Here is a 19271-nt window from a genome sequence, read left to right as displayed (position 1 = left end):
AGGAGGAACCGCATACAAAGATCCGTAGCTCGAAGCAAAAAGGTGCCGGAAGGACTCTTAATGCAAGAGACTGAGCTCCTGCAGGCAGCAGCCTTTATACCGCCCAGCCAAACACAGAGGCAGGCTAATTGGTCGCACATGGATCTGCACACCTGCATACAATCTGCCTCCTCCCTCTCTGTTCCTGAGCTGGTGATAGCAGAGCTGATCCCTAGGGCTTCTGGGGATTGTAGTTCCGATGATAAATAGGAATAGCCAGGAATAGATAGTTATAGCCAAGTGCATTGTGGTAAGTGTAGTTTGTTGGGAAAAATAGAAAAGCGCCAAAGTCTTGCAAATGGGAAACAAGGTCCAAAAAGTGAACAACGGTTGATCCAAGAGTTCTCCACAGAAAAATGAATAACAATTAGTCCATATTGATCGCCAATGTATGCACCCATGGCGCAGGCATGACAGCTGAGGACAACACAAATGGTGCCACAAGAAAGGCAATGCTGGTCTTCCTCTCAATAGAAAGACTATGGGCCTAAATTTGCTTTACATCTGGTAGAGGGACTTGCTGCATCTCAGGATATCCTGCTTATGCCTGTATAAAAACAAGTATCGGGTGCATGTACAAGTTCTGATTTCCCTACCAATGACATCACTATAACTCATGTGACCTACTTACCAGCATCTAAAATATGCTACTGAGTAGGTGGTGTGAATGTCTTCACTAAAACATACTACTTTACAATTCTTCCAGTTATGCTCTCTGCCACCTGTGTAGTTAAATCCTTCGTCGCTCATGTGGTTAGCCTTGCTTAATTACTCACCATAATTGTGTGTAGCAGGGTTTAGAGAAGCCACAGTGGTTTTGAAATGTTTGATTGAATTTCATCATTAGGGATATTGGCCTACTTTGACTGGATTCCTTCCTGCCACAGATTCCTTACCTTCGCTAGAACTTTTCCAGCACCAGCGGTCTTCTGTTTTGAGCCAGTGTGCAGTGGACGGCTACACGCTGTTGGGTGCTTATATCAAGCCAGCTGGGCAGCATGATCCCAATTTGTATTCCTTGCCCTCAGTATACTTTGGACCACCACTTAGCTAATACTGTGAAGGTCTGAAGCTTCAATCTTTGCAAGTAATGCAGGGGGCGAATGTCCATCTCTGATCTGCACAAGGATTGTGCCTACTGTCTTGGAGTGGAGCATGACCTGCTGTTGTCCAAATCTCCTTCCAAGAAGGTCCAGGTTATTGAGCTGCCTGAAGGGGAACATTCTCCCGATGCTACTTAGGACAAGCAGAAAAGAAGCATCCGAAGTGGGCCCGTTCTCCAAGTGAATTGTTACTACCAGTCGGGGATAGGGATGACACCTCGTGATTCACCACCTGCTATTAAGGTGCCATTCACCACTAGCTCTACCAGGCTGGAGCAGTGGGAAGACTTCAAGTGCCAAATGCTGAACTGCAGTGACTTTGTCATCAGTGGTGGAGCCAAGGCCTACTGCTCTTCTTGATTTAGGCGGAGCCAACACCTGGGCCGCAACTTCTTTCCTCCTGCCTCGGTTTTGGCCTCACCTATGTACATTGCTCCCCTCCAGTGTTGCTCAGCTCCCCTTTCAGGTGTGGAAGCTGTCATGCCTAACCCTGTGCTCTGGCTGGTGCCCAGACCTGACTGTATTTTGCTGCAATTACAGAGCCTCATTTCAATGTCATTTTTAATAAGGTGGTTACCCCATCCCATATGGGTTGGAACCTTTGAACTCTAATGTGAATACTTCCCTGAGGAGTTGGGCAGCAGGGTTGAGAGTCTGGCTGCACAGGCTCGGACTTGCTTGAGGGCTGCTAGTGGGTTGCACACCTCACTGAATCTTGGATTCATGCAAGAGGCTATGTAGACCCTGTGGTTGTCTCTGCCCACAGAACCCCTGGACCGGTCTGGTCTTCTGGACATCCTAGAGCAGGGCCCTACGTGGAAGACCCTTTTCCCTTTAATCCTGTTGTCTTCCCCCATCACAGCTGAGTTTCTGCAGGGACCTGGAAATTGTTTGCAAGCATCGCACCATTCCCTTGCAGGGTTTTTTAACAATCCACTCGCCACTGAGAGCCTGGTGGTGCAGGCTTCCACTGCATGGTCTAAGTGGAATACCTTGCCCCCGTATGTAGGTATAGCAAAAAGGTGGATGCCATGGTATGGAAAGCCTTTGCTTCTGACAGTCTGTCTTTGAGGGCTGTCAATGCCATCTGTCCCCTGGCTAAGTACACACACATCCGTGGAGTGTGATCTTTGAGACTGCTGAGAGCTTTGTCATTAAGGAGGTGAAGGATATGTTTGCCTCTTGTGGAGAAGGGAGAAGAGGCTGCACAGCAGATAATGTATTTAATCCTAGGCATGCCAGACTCTGTAGCTTGCAGGCTGGGCACTGGGCATGTCCTGCACAAGCACTCCTGGACGAGGACATCCAGATGCAAAGTCAAGCAATTGACCAGAATCACACGCACCCGACGCCCCTTTCCCTTCCCCACGGGGATAAAAGGTGGAGCACGAGAGCACAATACGAGTAAGGCAGACCGGACTTCGAGACCGCTAACCCAGCACTGAAGTTCAAGAGGAGGAGAAAGACGGCGAGAACTGAGGGTGCGACAAGGAGAGAAACTACCTTGCCCTTTCCAACCCAGGTCTGTGAAACCTCTGCAGAAGGAATCATAAAACTGCAAACAATAGTAAGCATGTGTTGTAGCAGATGTCAGCGGTACACGGGGCCATCCTCTGCTGATAAGCCTGGGAGAGACGCTTGCCTCTGTGGTGCCGACCTTGGCTCCAGAGAGAAGAAAAGCAAAGCCGGTGAGTCAAGGGGAGAGCAGATAAGAAACTGAACTGTGTTGAACAAAAGTAGCAAACGGCTAATTGAACTATGAAGAGCAAAGAACTGTTGATAAAAGGGGTAAACCAGCTACAGAGAAGTCGGCACCACGTGGGTGCTCACTCGGGGAAATTCTGGCTGATTACCCAATTGTTGATACTACCAATACCAGAAGGCCTGGGGAGAGGCGCGAGAAAGGGGGTCAAAGTGGTCATACAGAGGTCTAGTAAAATCCTCTGTACAGTCGAAAGTCTTTGGCCGGCAGATGATCGAAAAGCTAAGACAAGTGAATCCTGCATCGTAATAACTGATGAAAAGGGAGCGAAGTCTGAAGTCCGAACGAATAGTGTGTTGACCAGAGTGAAACCGGCAGAGGGATATCCACAGTGAACTGTTCAGAAAGACACTGAGATTTGTGAATGCCATAAGTGAAGTCGATTTTCGTAAAGCCATAGTGAACCCAGAGCAGGGAGGCTAATGATCAAGAGGTGTCTAAACCCGAAAGAGGAGGCCACAGGGGTGGAAAAAGCATCACCCAATTTACAGATGGAAAGGAACTCGTTTGTTTAGTATTTTGAATGCAGCAGGTCCTCGGGGCCAGAGACTTTTTATAGTAAAGAGACCACTGGAGGTCCTGATACCTAAGAGTGGAATTGTAAGCTTTTGCTGGGAAAAGCTGGCGTGTGCTGTGCTCCGAAGTCCCACCTTGTCCAGTGCTGAAAACTTGGGGAAGGGAGATTCCCGGCTACCGCATCCCGACTTATTTATGAACACTTCTTTCTTTCTTGTGAATTCTATCCCACACTCTTTACTATTTAGTTGTAAGGATTGGCAATAGGTTTTTCATAGTAGGCCCTTTTATTTGACAAGACGCCACTAGGGCTGCCTTATTATTATTGGATCGAAGCTTGCTCGCATCTTAGATTTAGGTTTAGATTAGGCATTTCTACAACCTACTTATACAGTTTAATAAACGCCCTTCAACTGTGATCACTTATGCCTGTCTTTACTTTTGCCACCATGAGTGCCTTACACTGGGTTGGAGCTGGAGACATGAAGGAGAGACCAAGGAAACCAAATTTAGGAGAGCCAAGAATACTGGAGCTACTGCTGTGTTGCCAAAAAGTAATGGCTAACGGTAGTGATTTGAGGGATTATAGTAGAAGAGGGGTGAAAAAGGTGAGAACAGTGATAGTAGCTAAAGGCATTTCAAGAGGTGGCCAGTGGTTGTAAATGCAAGTCATGGGTAGAAATCGACCATCATAAGGAGCAGACTGTTTCCACCTGTAGGAACAGTAACTGACCGACTACTAGATATACCAAGTAGTCAAGAAAGCAAAGGAAAGCTAAAGGAGTTAAGTTCACGTGAAAGACTGGAAGAGGCAAAGTTACATTCCCATTAAACCTGTGTGAAGACTGTCCAAGACTTCAAGAAGGCGTGTCCCAAGTATTGGGAAAACCAGATAAACATTTTTGTTAGACTCGTTCAAGCAGCTATTGGCACCTATAGTGGGCTAGGGAGGGAACCCTGGCATTGTATGAGGTAGGAGAAACAGCCCTGTTTGGTTCCATGTTGCAGATCTGTTCAGTTTAGTCTGTTCGAGTGATCCTGACACTATAATTGCAGTTAATGCTGATCCCATTGTTATTTGTACATTGGAGTCGGTCTAGTCCTTGAAACCCTGTCACAGCGTGATGGTAACCACCGTCTCTGAGACAGTCCCTTGTTGGTATAGCAACATGCAGAAGAGGGGCAGGGGCTGGACAGCAAATTGCCAGACTCCTCCTGCCACATACCGTGGCACTTGAGAATGTCCACCTCCTATGTGTTTGAGTCCCCATAAAAGAAAAGCTTTGGAGTTTAGATCTTTTCAACACTTAAATAACCTTCATTGCTAATTTTCGGTTCCTGGCAACAAACCCTTATTAGGTTTAGTAGGCCTTTTTAGCTTGGTTGTCGAACTTGGGATTGTTTTAGATTAGACCTTTGTGTACTCAAGTTGCTGCACTATCTTTGACATCTTAAGAGCACAAAGTATCTACCCTACGTGCCAGTTGTGACTGATTGTTTTGTTTGTTGCAAGTTTCTCTTTTAGATGGGTATTGTGCCTATAATACAGCTCTTGTTGTGGTTGTGTGTGTTTCCACCCTTAACCAGAGTTGAAAACCCCTAGATCTGACAAACATATCAAGAACTTTTTGCAGCATTTAGAAGCCTGCCTAAAGTAGTTTGTGGCAAAATGAATCAACAATGTGTTTAATACATAAAGCGTTTTCTGCTCCCGTCACTTTTTGATGTTTTTTTTTTTACATTGTCCTGAGTATTGCTCACTGCATCAGGTGCTCCCTTTCTCTGATCCAATGGGAACAATTGAATGTTCTTCAGGGCGTGTTTTTGTGGCTCTGCATCTCCGAGGACTTGAATGTACTGCATGACCCTTGGACCAGTGCAGGGCGTCCAGGGGTCAAGCCCTAAAGAAAACATGGGGGGGACTCATTAATATACCAATTGAATGTGGTGTCACCAGTAATCTGCATATCAAGGTGCCCTCTGAAAAAAGTGGAGGACTGCTGAAAAAAGTGTAGGTACTCGGTACACCCGTTTGTACCCTTGACTTGAGCCCTGACTCGGTTGTCCTGGTGTGGCTGCTGCCCCTGCAGGGCCGTTGCTGGCTTGTCTGTGTAGTGCGAGTCTGGTACCATCCGGCAGGCATGTAGACATCCAGTGGCGTGTCCTGCTTCACGTCTGTTGAACTGCAATCTGCAACTTCTGACTATGGTGACCATTGCTGGATCTTCATACTTCACGTCCTGAGCTGCCGTTCCACTTTCTGCATCCTTCAGGGGATCCCTCTAACTTCAGCGGGGCTTTCAGGTATGTACATCCGGGGTCAGGTCCTTCTACTGCAGATCCTGCCCATCCGGCTCTCAACCGTGATGGTACCCTGCTGCTGCTCCAAGGGATCCACTCTGCAGGTCTTTTCTGGAACATCTCGTAATGCATTTCTTCATCTAGATCTCCTGTATGATGGAGAAACGGGGTGTTGGGGAGATGTATCAGTTGTATGCTTAATCCCCTCTGCTTTTGAGAGCCCCAGCATTTTTTGCTCGACTTCTGGGCTTTTTTTTGTTCTCCTAAATGAGTGGAGTCTTTGTTCTGACCCTGGTTACCCTGCTCATTGTGTTTTACTTTATTCTGAATCATGCTTTCCTCCATTCTTTTTTAAACGGCATCAGTGGTACCCAATGTGCAGTGTTGCTTGGAGGCCCTTTGGCCTCTCCTTTTTATATTTTTTATTTTCCTTAAGAACTACTGTTCTCAAGGTTGGAGGGATACTTTTTATCCTTCTTAGGTTTTGCTTTTGAGAGATCAGCACACACCACCCTATGTGAAGTGCTGAGGGGTTACCTAGTATCCCCTTTCTATCTTCTCCTGTAGCATTTCGGTTACAGTGACAAGCACACAAGTATGGCTTGCGGCAGTGGATGTGTTCTTACGACTTTTGTGCTATTTCTGTTCGTAGGCTGTTGTCACAGCTGCAGCTATGCACAGAAGGGTCACCTTTTTCCAACATGGTGGCCTTTCTTTTTTTGCCATTTCTTGTGTGATTGTCCTTTTTTGGTCCTTCTACCATCCTGGGAGGGGGGAGTTCCTGATTTGTGGTTTCTTTGGCAGGAACCCTTTGTGTATCCTGCCAAAGCTCCAGTGTGTCTTCAAGGACAGGAAGCATGGGAGGATCCCAAAACTCTGCTATGCTTTGTCTTCTGTTGTGCCTGAAAGGAACCCTTTCCCACTGGTGGGCTGGCTGTCCTGATTGGACAGACGCCCACCCCTTTCTGTAACTGCAGGGAGAGTTTGCAGAGGATGCGTGTGAAATCCTAATAAAAGGTGAGGTTCCTAAGGCAGATGACAAGTCGACCACTGGAACAGAAGATCCAAAGGAGATGACCAGAGATGCCAGCTGCTCCTTCCAGCAACCGCGAAGAGACCACTGCTGTCCTGACCCCGTTTTCAAATGGACAGAGGAGCTCCAAGGACAACTCCTTTGCGTTGGCTGGTGGGACCAACTAGACGGAAGACAACGTGCCATCACGCAACGTGCTGTGACCTTCCTGGGCTGCACACCGCCAATACCAGAGGACCGCTGACCTTATTACAGTGCATAGTCTTCCCATGAACGAGAACTTTGGTGGGCTCCAGTTGGATCTCCAGAGGCAGGATCCCCCTCCTCAAAGTCCCCCCAGCAGAGTGCAGGACCGAAGAATCTAGGCGGATTAGCCTGCGCTAAACATTCATCCTTGGAGCCTCTAATAAGGCGCCACAACTGCAGACCAACATGGGAGAATCCTTTGCTGAGAGCCCTTTCTCTTGATTGCTGCTGCAACATCCCTTTCAGAGTCCCTCCCTTCGTCGCCACGGCCAAGGAACAGGATACTGGGTCCAACGCTGCTGCACGGTGAAAGAATCCAGCTGCATCTTCATTACTCCTCAGGTCCTGTCGGACTCAGGGTAGTACTTAACCTCATGCATTTTTGTCACTCCTGTGATGTTGATTCCATTGTTTGGGTGTTTACCCATAACATTCACCCAGCCTAGTGCTTGTGCACCTTTAGGGAGCCTTTCCCAAGGTCCCTGAAACCTTTTTCACCCTCAAAAGCATTCTACTTAATTGTAATTAAAGAATCCTCTGGAACCTTGGCTTTTCTGCTGCTGTGCCTTACCTGGGGTCCCCCCAAACTGATGTTGAAGAATTCGTACCTAGATGGGGATGGACTGCTAAAGCCTTAAGGCCACTGAAAAGTATTACAAGTATTTGAAAGTATTGAGCTACTATTGCGGTTGCTAAATAACCCATTTTATTCCTAGAACAGAACATCTTCTGAGTTGCTATAACCAGTGTGTTTTACTTACCATTGAACTGTGTTCATGATCTTTAGTATTTCCTACTATTGGTTTGCTCACCTGAAGATTTCCGATGTTTTCCATCATGTTGATTAGTTTAAATAGTACTTACCTGAATATAACTTTGCCTTGTGTATATAACATGTCTATTTTTCTATAAATACAAATGTGTAGACTTTCTGTGGGCCTATGTATTTAGTGAGTTAATTGTACTTGCATACAACTACTACCCTCCTCCTAAGATACACCTGGCTACTCTGGATTTCTATCAAACCTGTGAGTAGTACAGACGTATACCAGAAGTTGGGGCCTGTATAGCAAGGGGTAATTTTCTAAAGTCTCATTCTTGGTAGACTTTAGGGAAACTCCCCTAACATGGGGTTGTTCCATTAGTCTGTGGCTGTAGGGCATCCATGCTGAGCTAGCCTGTGCAGAACGGAGCCCCAAACTTCACTGCTGGTTAAGTTGTCACTCACTTCTGCAAGCTCCTCTCCTGGTGTTTGTTAACTCTGTTTGAGGCCTGTTTCTGCCAAAAATCTCCTATAGAGGTCTTAATTATAAAGAATATATGTTTACAAATCTGTTTTGTGGACAGTGCCTTATTGGATGATTGTCAATATTTACTGCATCTTCAAACCACTTCACTCATTCTGAAGGGCTGTGTTGACTGCTCTGGTCATTTTACCACTTGGAGAGTCAGGAACTCAAAAGGAAATACCCCAATGGGTAGGTTGAGCGATTTATCAGGGCTCTAGCATATAGGACCTAGAAAAATCCTCAAAAGAGTGGGTTTGGTCTTGGCGTCTGTATACGGCTGCATCTACCTACAATAATTCTGTTCAACCATTGAGGCTGCAACTGTTTAGGACCGAGTATATGAACATAAAGAATATATTGTTAACTGAAGTGCTTATTTTTACAGTCCTGATTTTTCCCTTGGTACAAAACGTAAGCCGAGGAAACAGCTATTTGTTTGTGGGTCAGAAACCCAAAAGTAACTTGTCACATGCTTATTTATCACCCTCTTGTTTCTCCGTAGGAAGCCCATGAAACGTTCAATGAATGGTTTATGCACATGAATTCAGCCCCACAGAAACCAACGTTGATTGGACAGGCATCTTTCACAGAAAAAGTGGCCCACGAACACAAAGAAAGCAGATATGAGGTATTGCAACAAAAATGTAACTGGTCATGAAGAGTATGTATATTATGTTTGCTTATACAGATCAAAAACGTGAACATCAAAGTTGTGTGGAGCATGTACACAATAACTGCAACACAAGGGGTACATTGTAGCAAGGTTCACAGTATTTGTTCAAATTAAATTATGTAAAGCAGGCAAAGCAGAACATCATGCCATTTACGGAGACAGTTACGTAGAGCTTTAACACGTGTTCTTATGTCGATCCTTCAGCCCCTTTTAAACAAAATGGAAGCTGTTGCACAAAGACTAGTTATGCTTACTGATCACGCCGGAATCGGCATCTCGGTGCTAACCCTCCCCCCACTCCCCTACAACATATGAACATAAACAAAAGCTCACTCTAAATCGAAGACATTGTGCAGTGATCATCATAACTTTCAAATAATCTCAGACTTTATCTTGAGGGATCTGCCTTGCATCAATAGAGGGGCAGAACAATGGCCCTCCCAAAGAGTTTGAGACCAGCATAATATATGTGGAATGGATTAATGGTCTCCCTTTTGTTGAGATTGGGATCCAGTCTAACCACAGGTTGTCACATCAAGTGAATATACATATATTTCTGATGCTTGTTAATCTGCTTAGAATTACATGCTGTGCATAGGTCCGACATCCAGTGGTCACTGCGGAGTATTGCATTGTTTTTTCGTAGTCGAAAAAGGGGACGTCGACAAGGTGTGTCTGTAACACTATCCCTATAGTGACGTGCGTTGTACCCACAATCCCTCACGCGTCGAGGTCCCTCAGATTGTTTTGTTCCGCCCAGCTACTGGTCGCCTTTATGCGGAGCTCCTCGAGAGACATTGCCAAATAGTTTCTTCGACCTTTGGTCGTTTGTTATTAATACCAATAACAATAGATCCCTCCCTCGACGCAGAGCCGTTTCTCCGCCGAGCAAGATCTTCGACGGAAGGACGAGCGGAGGAGATCCTTCGGCGCTGCCGAACACGTGGCCTGGCCTCGCCGGCCATACACAGTAGGGAGAGTGGGGCTTTGTGGTCTTCCTTTCTTTTCTTTAAGAATGCCTTTCTCTTTCCCCTCCCTCTCTTTCGAGGTCTTAGTCACACCTATTACCCTCAGCTATGGAGAGGACGCCATTTAGGTTTTGCCCGCTTTGCAAGGGTAAATATACCTGGAAGGATAAGCATAAACAGTGCAACCGTTGCTTACCCCTCGATCACCACAAGGACGGCTGTGCGGCCTGCAAATTACTAAAGCCCAAGGACCGCAGGGTCAAAAGGTGGGCGGCCTACGCTATGTCTAGGCCTGACTCCTCGCCCGCTGCCGCCGCCGAGTGTGACGAGGATAATGACTACACGGCCCCCGTAACGGAGGTTGTAGACCTCTCAAAGGAGCGTTCACGCTCCTCGTCCGTCCCCGGCCCCGACAAGCCCGGCTCACGCCCAGCTTATGGGGATGAACACCCCGGCGACAAGGACGCACACAGAAAAACACCAAAGCACATACCCCCAGGCACACATTCGTCGAAGACGAAGACAGCCATAGCGCCAACAGGGACGCCGGGCCCACCGACGTCTTCCACCGACCGCAAAGGTAGTCAGCCCTCCCCGCCACCGCTTCTGCGACAGGCGACTGGGCACTCTAAAAATAAGGGCGCTAACACCAAAATTTCCGGCGACACGCATCGCAAGAGCGCTCACGTTGCCAACAAGGACTCGACGACCAATGACTCGACGAACAAGGACTCGACGAGCAAAGGCTCGACGCTCCATAGCGCGATGGCGACCGATCCCTCGGAAGAGAGAATGATCGCCGAAAGCCTCGCGCGCATAGCATCTAAGGACAGCCAAAGACGTACGGCGAGCGAAACGCCGAAAACCGTGCACAAGGCTAAAGAGACGCCGAAGGCGCCGGAAAACAGATCAGGTCAGTTCCCGACGCCGTCGGAAGGCCCTAGCCAGCAAGAAGGCTACTCAGAAGGCAAAGGCTCTTTCTTGGACGTTATGGGACAGAACCAGACAATTACAGGAGGAAGAAACCCCCTTTTCTTTCCCAGACCGTCCTGGCCGACCTCAGTGGACCTTTGAAAGGTTCCAGACCTGTATGGACAAACTAGATAGGTTCATGTCCATCCCAGAAGACAGGGCGCCCAAGAGAGGCACCCCAGGCACCCCTTGAGAGTCCAAGGGCTAAATACCAGAAGTTTTATAACCCCATACAGGAGGACATAAACTCTTACAATCCCACTGAGGAAGATACCTTCTTTCCAAGAGGAAGATGAGTTCACCTATGTTGAGGACCAACAAGAAGAGGAAGGTTTTCACGAGGAAACTAACCTATATGAGGAAGGATTCCAGGAAGACACAGGCGAGGGCGACCAAAATCCCTGGCAGTCACCGGCTAGGTCGACTGACACAGGCAGTAGCAATATAGTCATCAGGTCTACTGAAACTACACCAGTCAGGAACCCTTCGCCTGTCGATCAACAGAAGAAGAAGGCAGCAGCGCATTTCGAAATCGAAACTAGAGACGTCACCCCAGACACCGATTTTGTGGAGAGGATTATCAAAGAAAAACCCCCCATTAGCCAGGTTATACCTATCCTCGCCTCAGTTAAGAGACTTATTACACCTTCTCTTTTCACTCCTGCATTGGTGAGAGGGGTCAATCCGAGGATTGAGAAACTGTTCTCTCCCTCTCAATCAGACCCATTATATATTAAGGGTCACTCAATCCCGGACTCCCTGGTCGTGACCAACACCAGAAAAAGGGCAGGAGTCCCACTATCTACTAGCGAGGCACCCCCGGATAAAGAGGGGAAGAAGCTGTATGCCCTAGCCAAGAGAATCACCACCTCTGCAGCATTCTCTACCAGAATCGCCAATAATAATACCCTATTGGCAAGCTACGCCGATGCTCAATGGGCTAAGCTCAGACAGGACATCGAAGAAGCTCCCGAACCTCTAAGGACTCGTTTACTGGCTACAGTTAACGAGGGCTCTCTGGTCAATCAAAGCATCGTCGAGAATACCCTCGATGCAGCAGAGACGGCTGGCCGCACTTTGGTACAAGGAATTTTACTGAAGCGTCACGTCTGGCTTCGCAATTCCGGATTTAAGGCGGAAACACAAGCATCCCTTATTAATAAACCCATAGAGGAATCCAACCTCTTTGGGAGAGCAGTGGATGACGCGCTGGAGAACGCAAAGAAAGAATTTGATACTATAAAGACCTTAGACCAAATTTCTAAACCCCCTAATAGGCGGGGATTTGGTAATAAGCGCTTTTTTCGTGGACAACGCCAGCAACAAAATCAACAACAACAGTACTCTGCCAGCAACTACCAGAGTAATAGCGGCCAGTACAATCAGAGGGGTCAACGTCGTGGCAAGGGAAGAGGCCGGGGTTCCACCCCCAGAGGCTCCCAAGCCAACAACACCACCAAGTGACGCGAAGATTTGCGTCCCCTCCCATGCAACGCCGGTCGGGGGCTGGTTAACATCCTTTCTTCCAGCATGGGAGGGAATAACATCAGACCGCTGGGTACTTTCCACCGTAGCCCGTGGCTACTGTATAGAGTTCAACAGTTCCCCAACATACAGACCCCCGAGGGGACGCCGCATGACACCAGAACACTTTGCCATCCTTCTCCAAGAAGTGGATCAACTGCTGGAAAAAGGAGCCTTCGAGGTCGTACCTCTATCTCAGGTAATGGAAGGTATTTATTCAGTGTTCTTCCTTGTACCCAAAAAGGATCTAACCATGCTCCCTGTATTAGATCTGCGCCCAGCGAACAAGTTTGTCAAACCCCAGAAGTTTCGTATGGTGACCTTACAGGAAGTAATCCCACTGCTATCACAGGGAGATTACATGACAACACTAGACATGAAAGATGCATACTTTCATATTTTAATGTTGCCAGCGCACAGAAAATACCTCAGGTTCATGATAAAGGACAAACACTACCAGTTCAGAGTGCTACCCTTCGGCATAGCATCTGCACCAAGGGTATTCACGAAAGTACTGGCAGTGGCAGCGGCCCACCTGCGCAGTTTATCCATCCCAGTATACCCGTACCTCGACGACTGGCTCATAACAGGGGATTCTTACGAGACATGCTTCTCAAACACCCAAAAGACTGTAGACCTTTTGTTCCAACTGGGCTTCTCCATCAACGAGAAGAAGTCCAGCTTAGACCCCAGCCAAGTCAAACAATTCCTAGGGGCTCTAATTCGAACAAAGGACGGCCTCGTCTTCCCCTCCAACGAGAGGGTCCAAAACATGCTGTTTCAGATCCCCCAATATGTGGCAGGTCGAGAGGTGACGGTGCGCAAAGCGATGCGTTTGCTAGGTATGATGGCGTCGTGTATTTATTTGGTACCTCACGCGTGCCAGCGCATGCGCCCAATGCAAGAGTGGCTCAACAGCCAGTGGTGTCAGGCCAGCGGACAATGGGACGATCTAGTGGTGGTCTCGTAGGCCTTGGTTCTCTCGCTACGGTGGTGGACAAAGGAAAACCTGATTATATGGAAACCCTTTGCCACACCCGCGGTGGAGGCCACTCTAACCACGGACGCATCCCTCACAGGATGGGGGGCTCACCTATCCCATCAGACTGCTCACAGAGTCTGGACTCCGAACGTAGCATCCAAGCATATAAACCTTCTGGAGCTACTAGCGGTGTTCAAAGCACTAAAAGCCTTCCAGGAACACCTTCAAGGGAAGACAGTGATGGTCCTTACAGACAGCACCACAGCCATGTACTACATCAACAAGCAGGGGGGAACCCACTCTCCAGGACTGTCCAAGCTGTCCCAGAATATATGGAAGTGGGCTCTCAAACACAACATGTTCCTACTGTCACAACACGTACCAGGGGAACTCAATCTGCTAGCAGACGAACTCAGCAGAGACTTCCCCCTGCCCGAAGAGTACGAATGGCAATTGCACGAACACATCGTCTTAGACGTCTTCACGCAATGGGGATTCCCGGAAATAGACCTGTTCGCAACACTGGAGAACTCACAATGCCAAAGTTACGCCTCCAGGTACCCCCAAAACCAGTCCAAGGGGAACGGTCTGTCGATTCAATGGTCAGGGAAATTTGTTTACGCCTTTCCCCGACTCCCCTCCTCAATAAGGTGGTGCACAAGATGCACCAGGAACAGGTTACCATGATACTAGTGGCCCCAATGTGGGCCCGGCAGCCATGGTTCGCTCACTTGATGGAGATGTCCCTATCTCCCCCAGTGAGACTTCCCTGCCCGTACAACATGCTGTCACAGGACAAGGGCAGGACACTGCATCCATGCCCTCAGACCATGAACTTAGCAGCCTGGCTCCTGAGATCATAGAATTTGGACATCTACAACTCCCGCAGAGATGTATGGACATCCTCAGGGAAGCCAAAAAACCTAATACTCGCCACTGCTATTCTAGCAAGTGGAAAAGATTGGTCATCTGGTGTAGAGGTAAGAGCATCAACCCGGTTGACTGCTCTCCCACGAACATTGTTCTGTATTTGACCCTTTTACTGGATTCAGGTCTAGTGTTCAATTCCATTAAAGTCCACCTAGCGGCACTTTCTGCATACACCACTTACCAACTTAGTGTCGTGGTGGAAGATACCAGTTATCAAAGCCTTCATGGAGGGGGTAAAGAGAATACACCCTCCGATAGCTAACCCCGCTCCCGGATGGGACTTAAATGTGGTACTTTCTAGACTCATGGGCCCGCCCTTTGAACCCATGCACAAAGCAACTCTTAAGGACCTCACTCTTAAGACTGCTTTCCTAATAGCTATCACCTCCATTAGGAGAGTAAGTGAACTACAGGCTCTTTCTGTTCTAGACCCATTCGTAACAGTTCACAAGGATAAGGTGGTTCTACGCACACACCCAAGGTTTGCACCAAAATTCATCTCGAAATTTCATGTAAACCAGTCAATAGAACTACCAACGTTCTTTCAAAACCCTTCCAGCTTGGGAGAAAAAAGTCTGCATACACTAGATGTACGCAGAGCTGTCATGTTCTACATGGAAAGAACCAGACCACTGAGAAAGACTAATCAGTTCTTTGTCTCGGTGGCAGCAGGAAGAGAAGGAGATGCAGTCTCAAAGTCCACTATATCTAGATGGATTGTTCAATGCATCACTCTGTTACACTCTTGCTAAGAGAGAACTACCCTTCAAGCCAAGAGCACATTCCACTCGAGGCACTGGGGCTTCCATAGCGGCTACCTGGAGTTCTGTGCACACCTTTACAAAACACTACTGTCTAGATGCACACTCTAGTTCTGACTCCCAGGTAGGACAGGCAGTATTAAGACATCTTTTCTCTACTGTTCCTTCTCATAACCCACCGCCAACTCCGGGTACTGCTCGCTAGTCTATGCACAGCATGTGATTCTAAGCAGATTAACAAACATCAGAAGACAATGCATTACTTACCGTAAAAGCATTTCTGATGGTTGTATCTGCTTAGATTCACATGCGCCCACCCTTCCTCCCCGCTCGGATGGAAGGAACATAGACATCTTCTACATCTCTCTTTTCTGTACTCACTCACGTATAGAAGGCTCCCTCAGGGCAGAAAAAATACAAACAGAGGGACCTCGACGTGTGAGGGATTGTGGGTACAACGCACGTCACTATAGGGATAGTGTTACAGACACACCTTGTCGACGTCCCCTTTTTCGTCTACGAAAAACAAAATGCAATACTCCGCAGTGACCACTGGATGTCGGACCTATGCACAGCATGTGAATCTAAGCAGATACAACCATCAGAAATGCTTTTACGGTAAGTAATGCATTGTCATATTTCTGATGCTTGTAGATTTGTTTAGAGTGCAGAGTATTGCATAGTTTTTTCATTTTTTAAAAGGTACATCGACTGAGCGTTACTATTGTACTATGCCTACTGTAACGTGTACTGTAAGCCATGAAATCCCCACACTTCGAGGTCCTCGGATTTTCTTTCCGCCATAGGGTTGGTCGTACTCTGCAGAGTTCTTGATGTGGTTATTCCTCATTATCAGACGCACTTTCGAGTTATATATAGATACTACAATTTAGTATTCCCGTCCTGCCGATAGCTTCCGCCGGAACATGACCGCAGACCTACTGTTGCACCAGACACATATTGGCTTCATGGATGGGCTCTCGACTACAGCTACAAGCCTCTACCTTCACAGTAGGGAGAGTGTGGGAAAGACACTTACATTTACAGCCAGGATGAATGTCTCCTTACATTTCCCCTATAATATTTCTTATCTCGTTGCCTTCCAGAGTCTGACATGGGCAATACCCCCTTTAAGTTTTGCCCTTCGTGCAACAAAAAGTTCCAGTGAAGAGACACCCATAAAGTCTGAAATTATTGTCTTCCTAGAGATCACCGGGAAGACAAATGCTGGTCATATAATTTATTAAAGGCTAAAACACAAAGGATCAGCGGCCGAAGCGCTGGGCTGCTTTTGCAATGCAGTCTGAAGCATCTTCAGACTACCCCACTGGAGTGAAGTGTCTGACCCAGAACAGGACAGCCCTGGTTTCCATTTCAGAAGTCGAAGAGAGATCGGATTGGGAGTCTCAAGATTACCAAAGGCTGGTTCCCAGCTCCAAACAGCAAGCGACATGCTCTGCTATGGAGACTTCACCTTGTGACAAGGCTAAACGCACTAAATCAGTTCAGGGCAACATTTCAGCATCCTCTGCAAGAACGCAGAGCAAATCCAAACACATTTCAGGGTCTAAACGCATTTCACCCACTGGAACTTATTTCGACGCGCCCGTCAAAGAGTTAGAAATCCTCACTGGAGAAGACTACCTCAGCGCCTTCCAGGTCTGCTGAACAAAGGACACCCGTTCCTAGCGTTTCTCACTTGACGCATGGCCCTAACTCTACATCCACGCCGCCTGCCTCTGCATCGAAGGACACTGTATCTAAACCAAAACAACAAACGTTGAAATCTTTTTCGACGCATGTTAAAAGAAAACACACACGCACGTCGAAGCTGCTTCTCCTTTGTCTGATGGTGTTAAACAGAAGAGGCGACCAGAACAGGGCAAGAGATGGTTACTTTTCCACAGCAAGAAGCCTTATGCTCTTAAGCAGAATGGACAAACCAAAGGTTTAAGGTAACCATGAAGAAAATGGCTTCATTTATTGAATTCCTAGAAAAACACCCTCTTCAAAACAGAGTTTTGGAAAAGAGGTACTGTCTATTCCTTAAGAGAGGAGCCAGTCAAAATAGAGCTTTGCAAACACAATGCCGATGAGGACTTTGGGGATAACACTGGTACCAACCTAGACTACCGCCCTGTGCCCCCAGCAGATGTTGAAGACCCCATCTCCTTTTCGCCAATTGATGACAGCTTATTACATAATGGCCTGCTTAAGATTGTGGCCCATTATTTTAAAATAGACGCACATGAGGACGACACATATTTTGTGGATGACTTACTCAACGAAAGGTTTAACCCATATATCCCGTTGCTTTAATCGGTAAAAAGACGGTTAGAGCCCTCCTTAACACCTCCAGTGATAACCAAACCAGTTAACACTTGATTAGAAAAAACATTTAGACCAGCACCTACCGACTCCCTCATCAGGGGTCACATAAAACCAGACTCACTAATTGCTACCACCACAAGAAAAAAGGGCAGGCACCCCTTTATCTACATCTCAGGCCCCTCCTGACAAGGAGAATAAAAAACATTGATTTCTCCCCAGATTCCTCATCGGATAGATATATCCATTCCAGTGTTGGCTGCTCGGAAAGATTTTCGACAGGGGGGCGTAGTATGACTCAACTAGACAGACAATTCCTCTTGACTCGACTGTGCCACTCAAATCCAGACGTGCCGTCAGCCATCGTATATACGTCACTACACTCCCATACCTCTGTTCCATTTTTACACATGCTCAGCACAGAACGAGTCTCATGAGAGAACTTTCAAATTCGATACAGTTTGACTAAAATTGACATTTTTGATCGCTTTTCCTCGATATGTCTGCTCCTGAGGCATCCAGATTCAAGCAGTGCCAAGACTGCAATGCCCAGATGTCAATCACCAACCTGCATGTCATCTGTGTGTGGTGGTGTGGTGCCTGGGTAAGGATCACGTCATCGAGGATTGCGGCTCTTGCCAGCAAATAAACCCCAAGATGTTGAGGGTATGGTCAGCAAAGTTAGAGCTCAGGTGACCCCTGTCGAACTCCCCAGCTCGTTCAACCACCAGGTCGTCTGGGCTAGACAGAGGGTCTACACCTGAGAAAGAGGACCGGCATTGGAAGAACACCAAGAAAAGGTCTAATTCTCTGAGACATTCCTAGTCTTCCCACAAAAAGAAGAGACGCCACCAACGTAGACATGACTGATTCATCAGAGGAATGCGTTAAGACCTGCCCAAGTCCAGGTGCGTCGAGGGCAGATGCTCCAACAGCCACTGCTGGTATGACTCTGCTGGCTACCACAGCTCCAGTTGTGTCTGGATGCTCAGGCACCAAGGAAGCCATGTCGGGTCTGACACCCTCGTGCTCGACCACAACTACAGAGAAGCCGGCCATAGCCCTGAAGGGCCCAATATTATTGCTGCCACCTGGTGGGAATGACGCCATAGACATCAGCAGCCGACCGTTCCTTTGTTCCGGAGTCTCTATTGTCATTCTTCGACACTATGTGACCGATTTTCTATGACGAGGGGGACCAGGTGCCTTTTGCCTTGGGGCTAGTGGAGATGATTACTTTGCCGACCAGGCGAATTTGGTTGCTCTTGTAGAACGGCTCCATGATGCAAGTGGTCTGCACTCCTCTCCTGACCTATACATGGAGCAAGCCGTCCCATATGAGCTTGTTAATGCCCTGTATCGCACGGCGGTTGAGAAGGGTGGTGTACGCATTGGGGCTGGGTGCCCCGGCCAAAGCTTCTGTCAACCTATGACCTGATGGACATTCTGAACAGAGGCCTGTCTGTGCAGCAACCGCATAAATCTTTCAGTTTCTCCTCAAGGGGAAGAAGCTATTTGCAGTATGTTCCATTTGGAAGGAGAGCACCACTCTCACAAGCCAGGCAAGGGCAGAAGTGTTTCTCGTGTCCTGGATGGGGCAAAGGGGCCTCTAGGGTTCAGCAGACTGCAGCAGCTGCACCGGCTCCTGCCAAGCCGGTTTGAGTTCTCCCCTCATGTTTCTCCGGTTAGAGGTAGAATTTGCAAGCACTTACTCCACTGGAAGGAGAGAACCTCTGACGCTCATCGAATGGGGGCACGGTCTACCATTTTTAAGCAAACTTCCAGACAGACCACACCCCCTTCATAAACAACCGCAAAAGGAGCTCCAGGAAGAACTGAGAGCC

The 19271-nt window shown here is 47.7% G+C and overlaps 1 protein-coding gene across 2 annotated transcripts in view; it reads left to right on the top strand.

Annotated features, from left to right (window-relative positions):
- NUP107 (nucleoporin 107) overlaps window positions 1-19271 on the top strand; it is a 790450-nt gene that overhangs the window by 646911 nt on the left and 124268 nt on the right. For both annotated transcript variants that reach the window (XM_069629720.1, XM_069629721.1), the window contains one exon: window positions 8792-8917. In XM_069629720.1, coding sequence (XP_069485821.1) covers window positions 8792-8917 — 126 coding nt within the window. The remainder of the gene's footprint in view (window positions 1-8791; window positions 8918-19271) is intronic.

Source organism: Ambystoma mexicanum, chromosome 12 (genome assembly GCF_040938575.1).
Source record: "Ambystoma mexicanum isolate Mex_15411 chromosome 12, UKY_AmexF1_1, whole genome shotgun sequence".
NCBI lineage: Eukaryota > Metazoa > Chordata > Amphibia > Caudata > Ambystomatidae > Ambystoma > Ambystoma mexicanum.
Note: the sequence above shows the minus strand (reverse complement) of the source record. Positions and strands in the feature narration are given on the sequence as shown.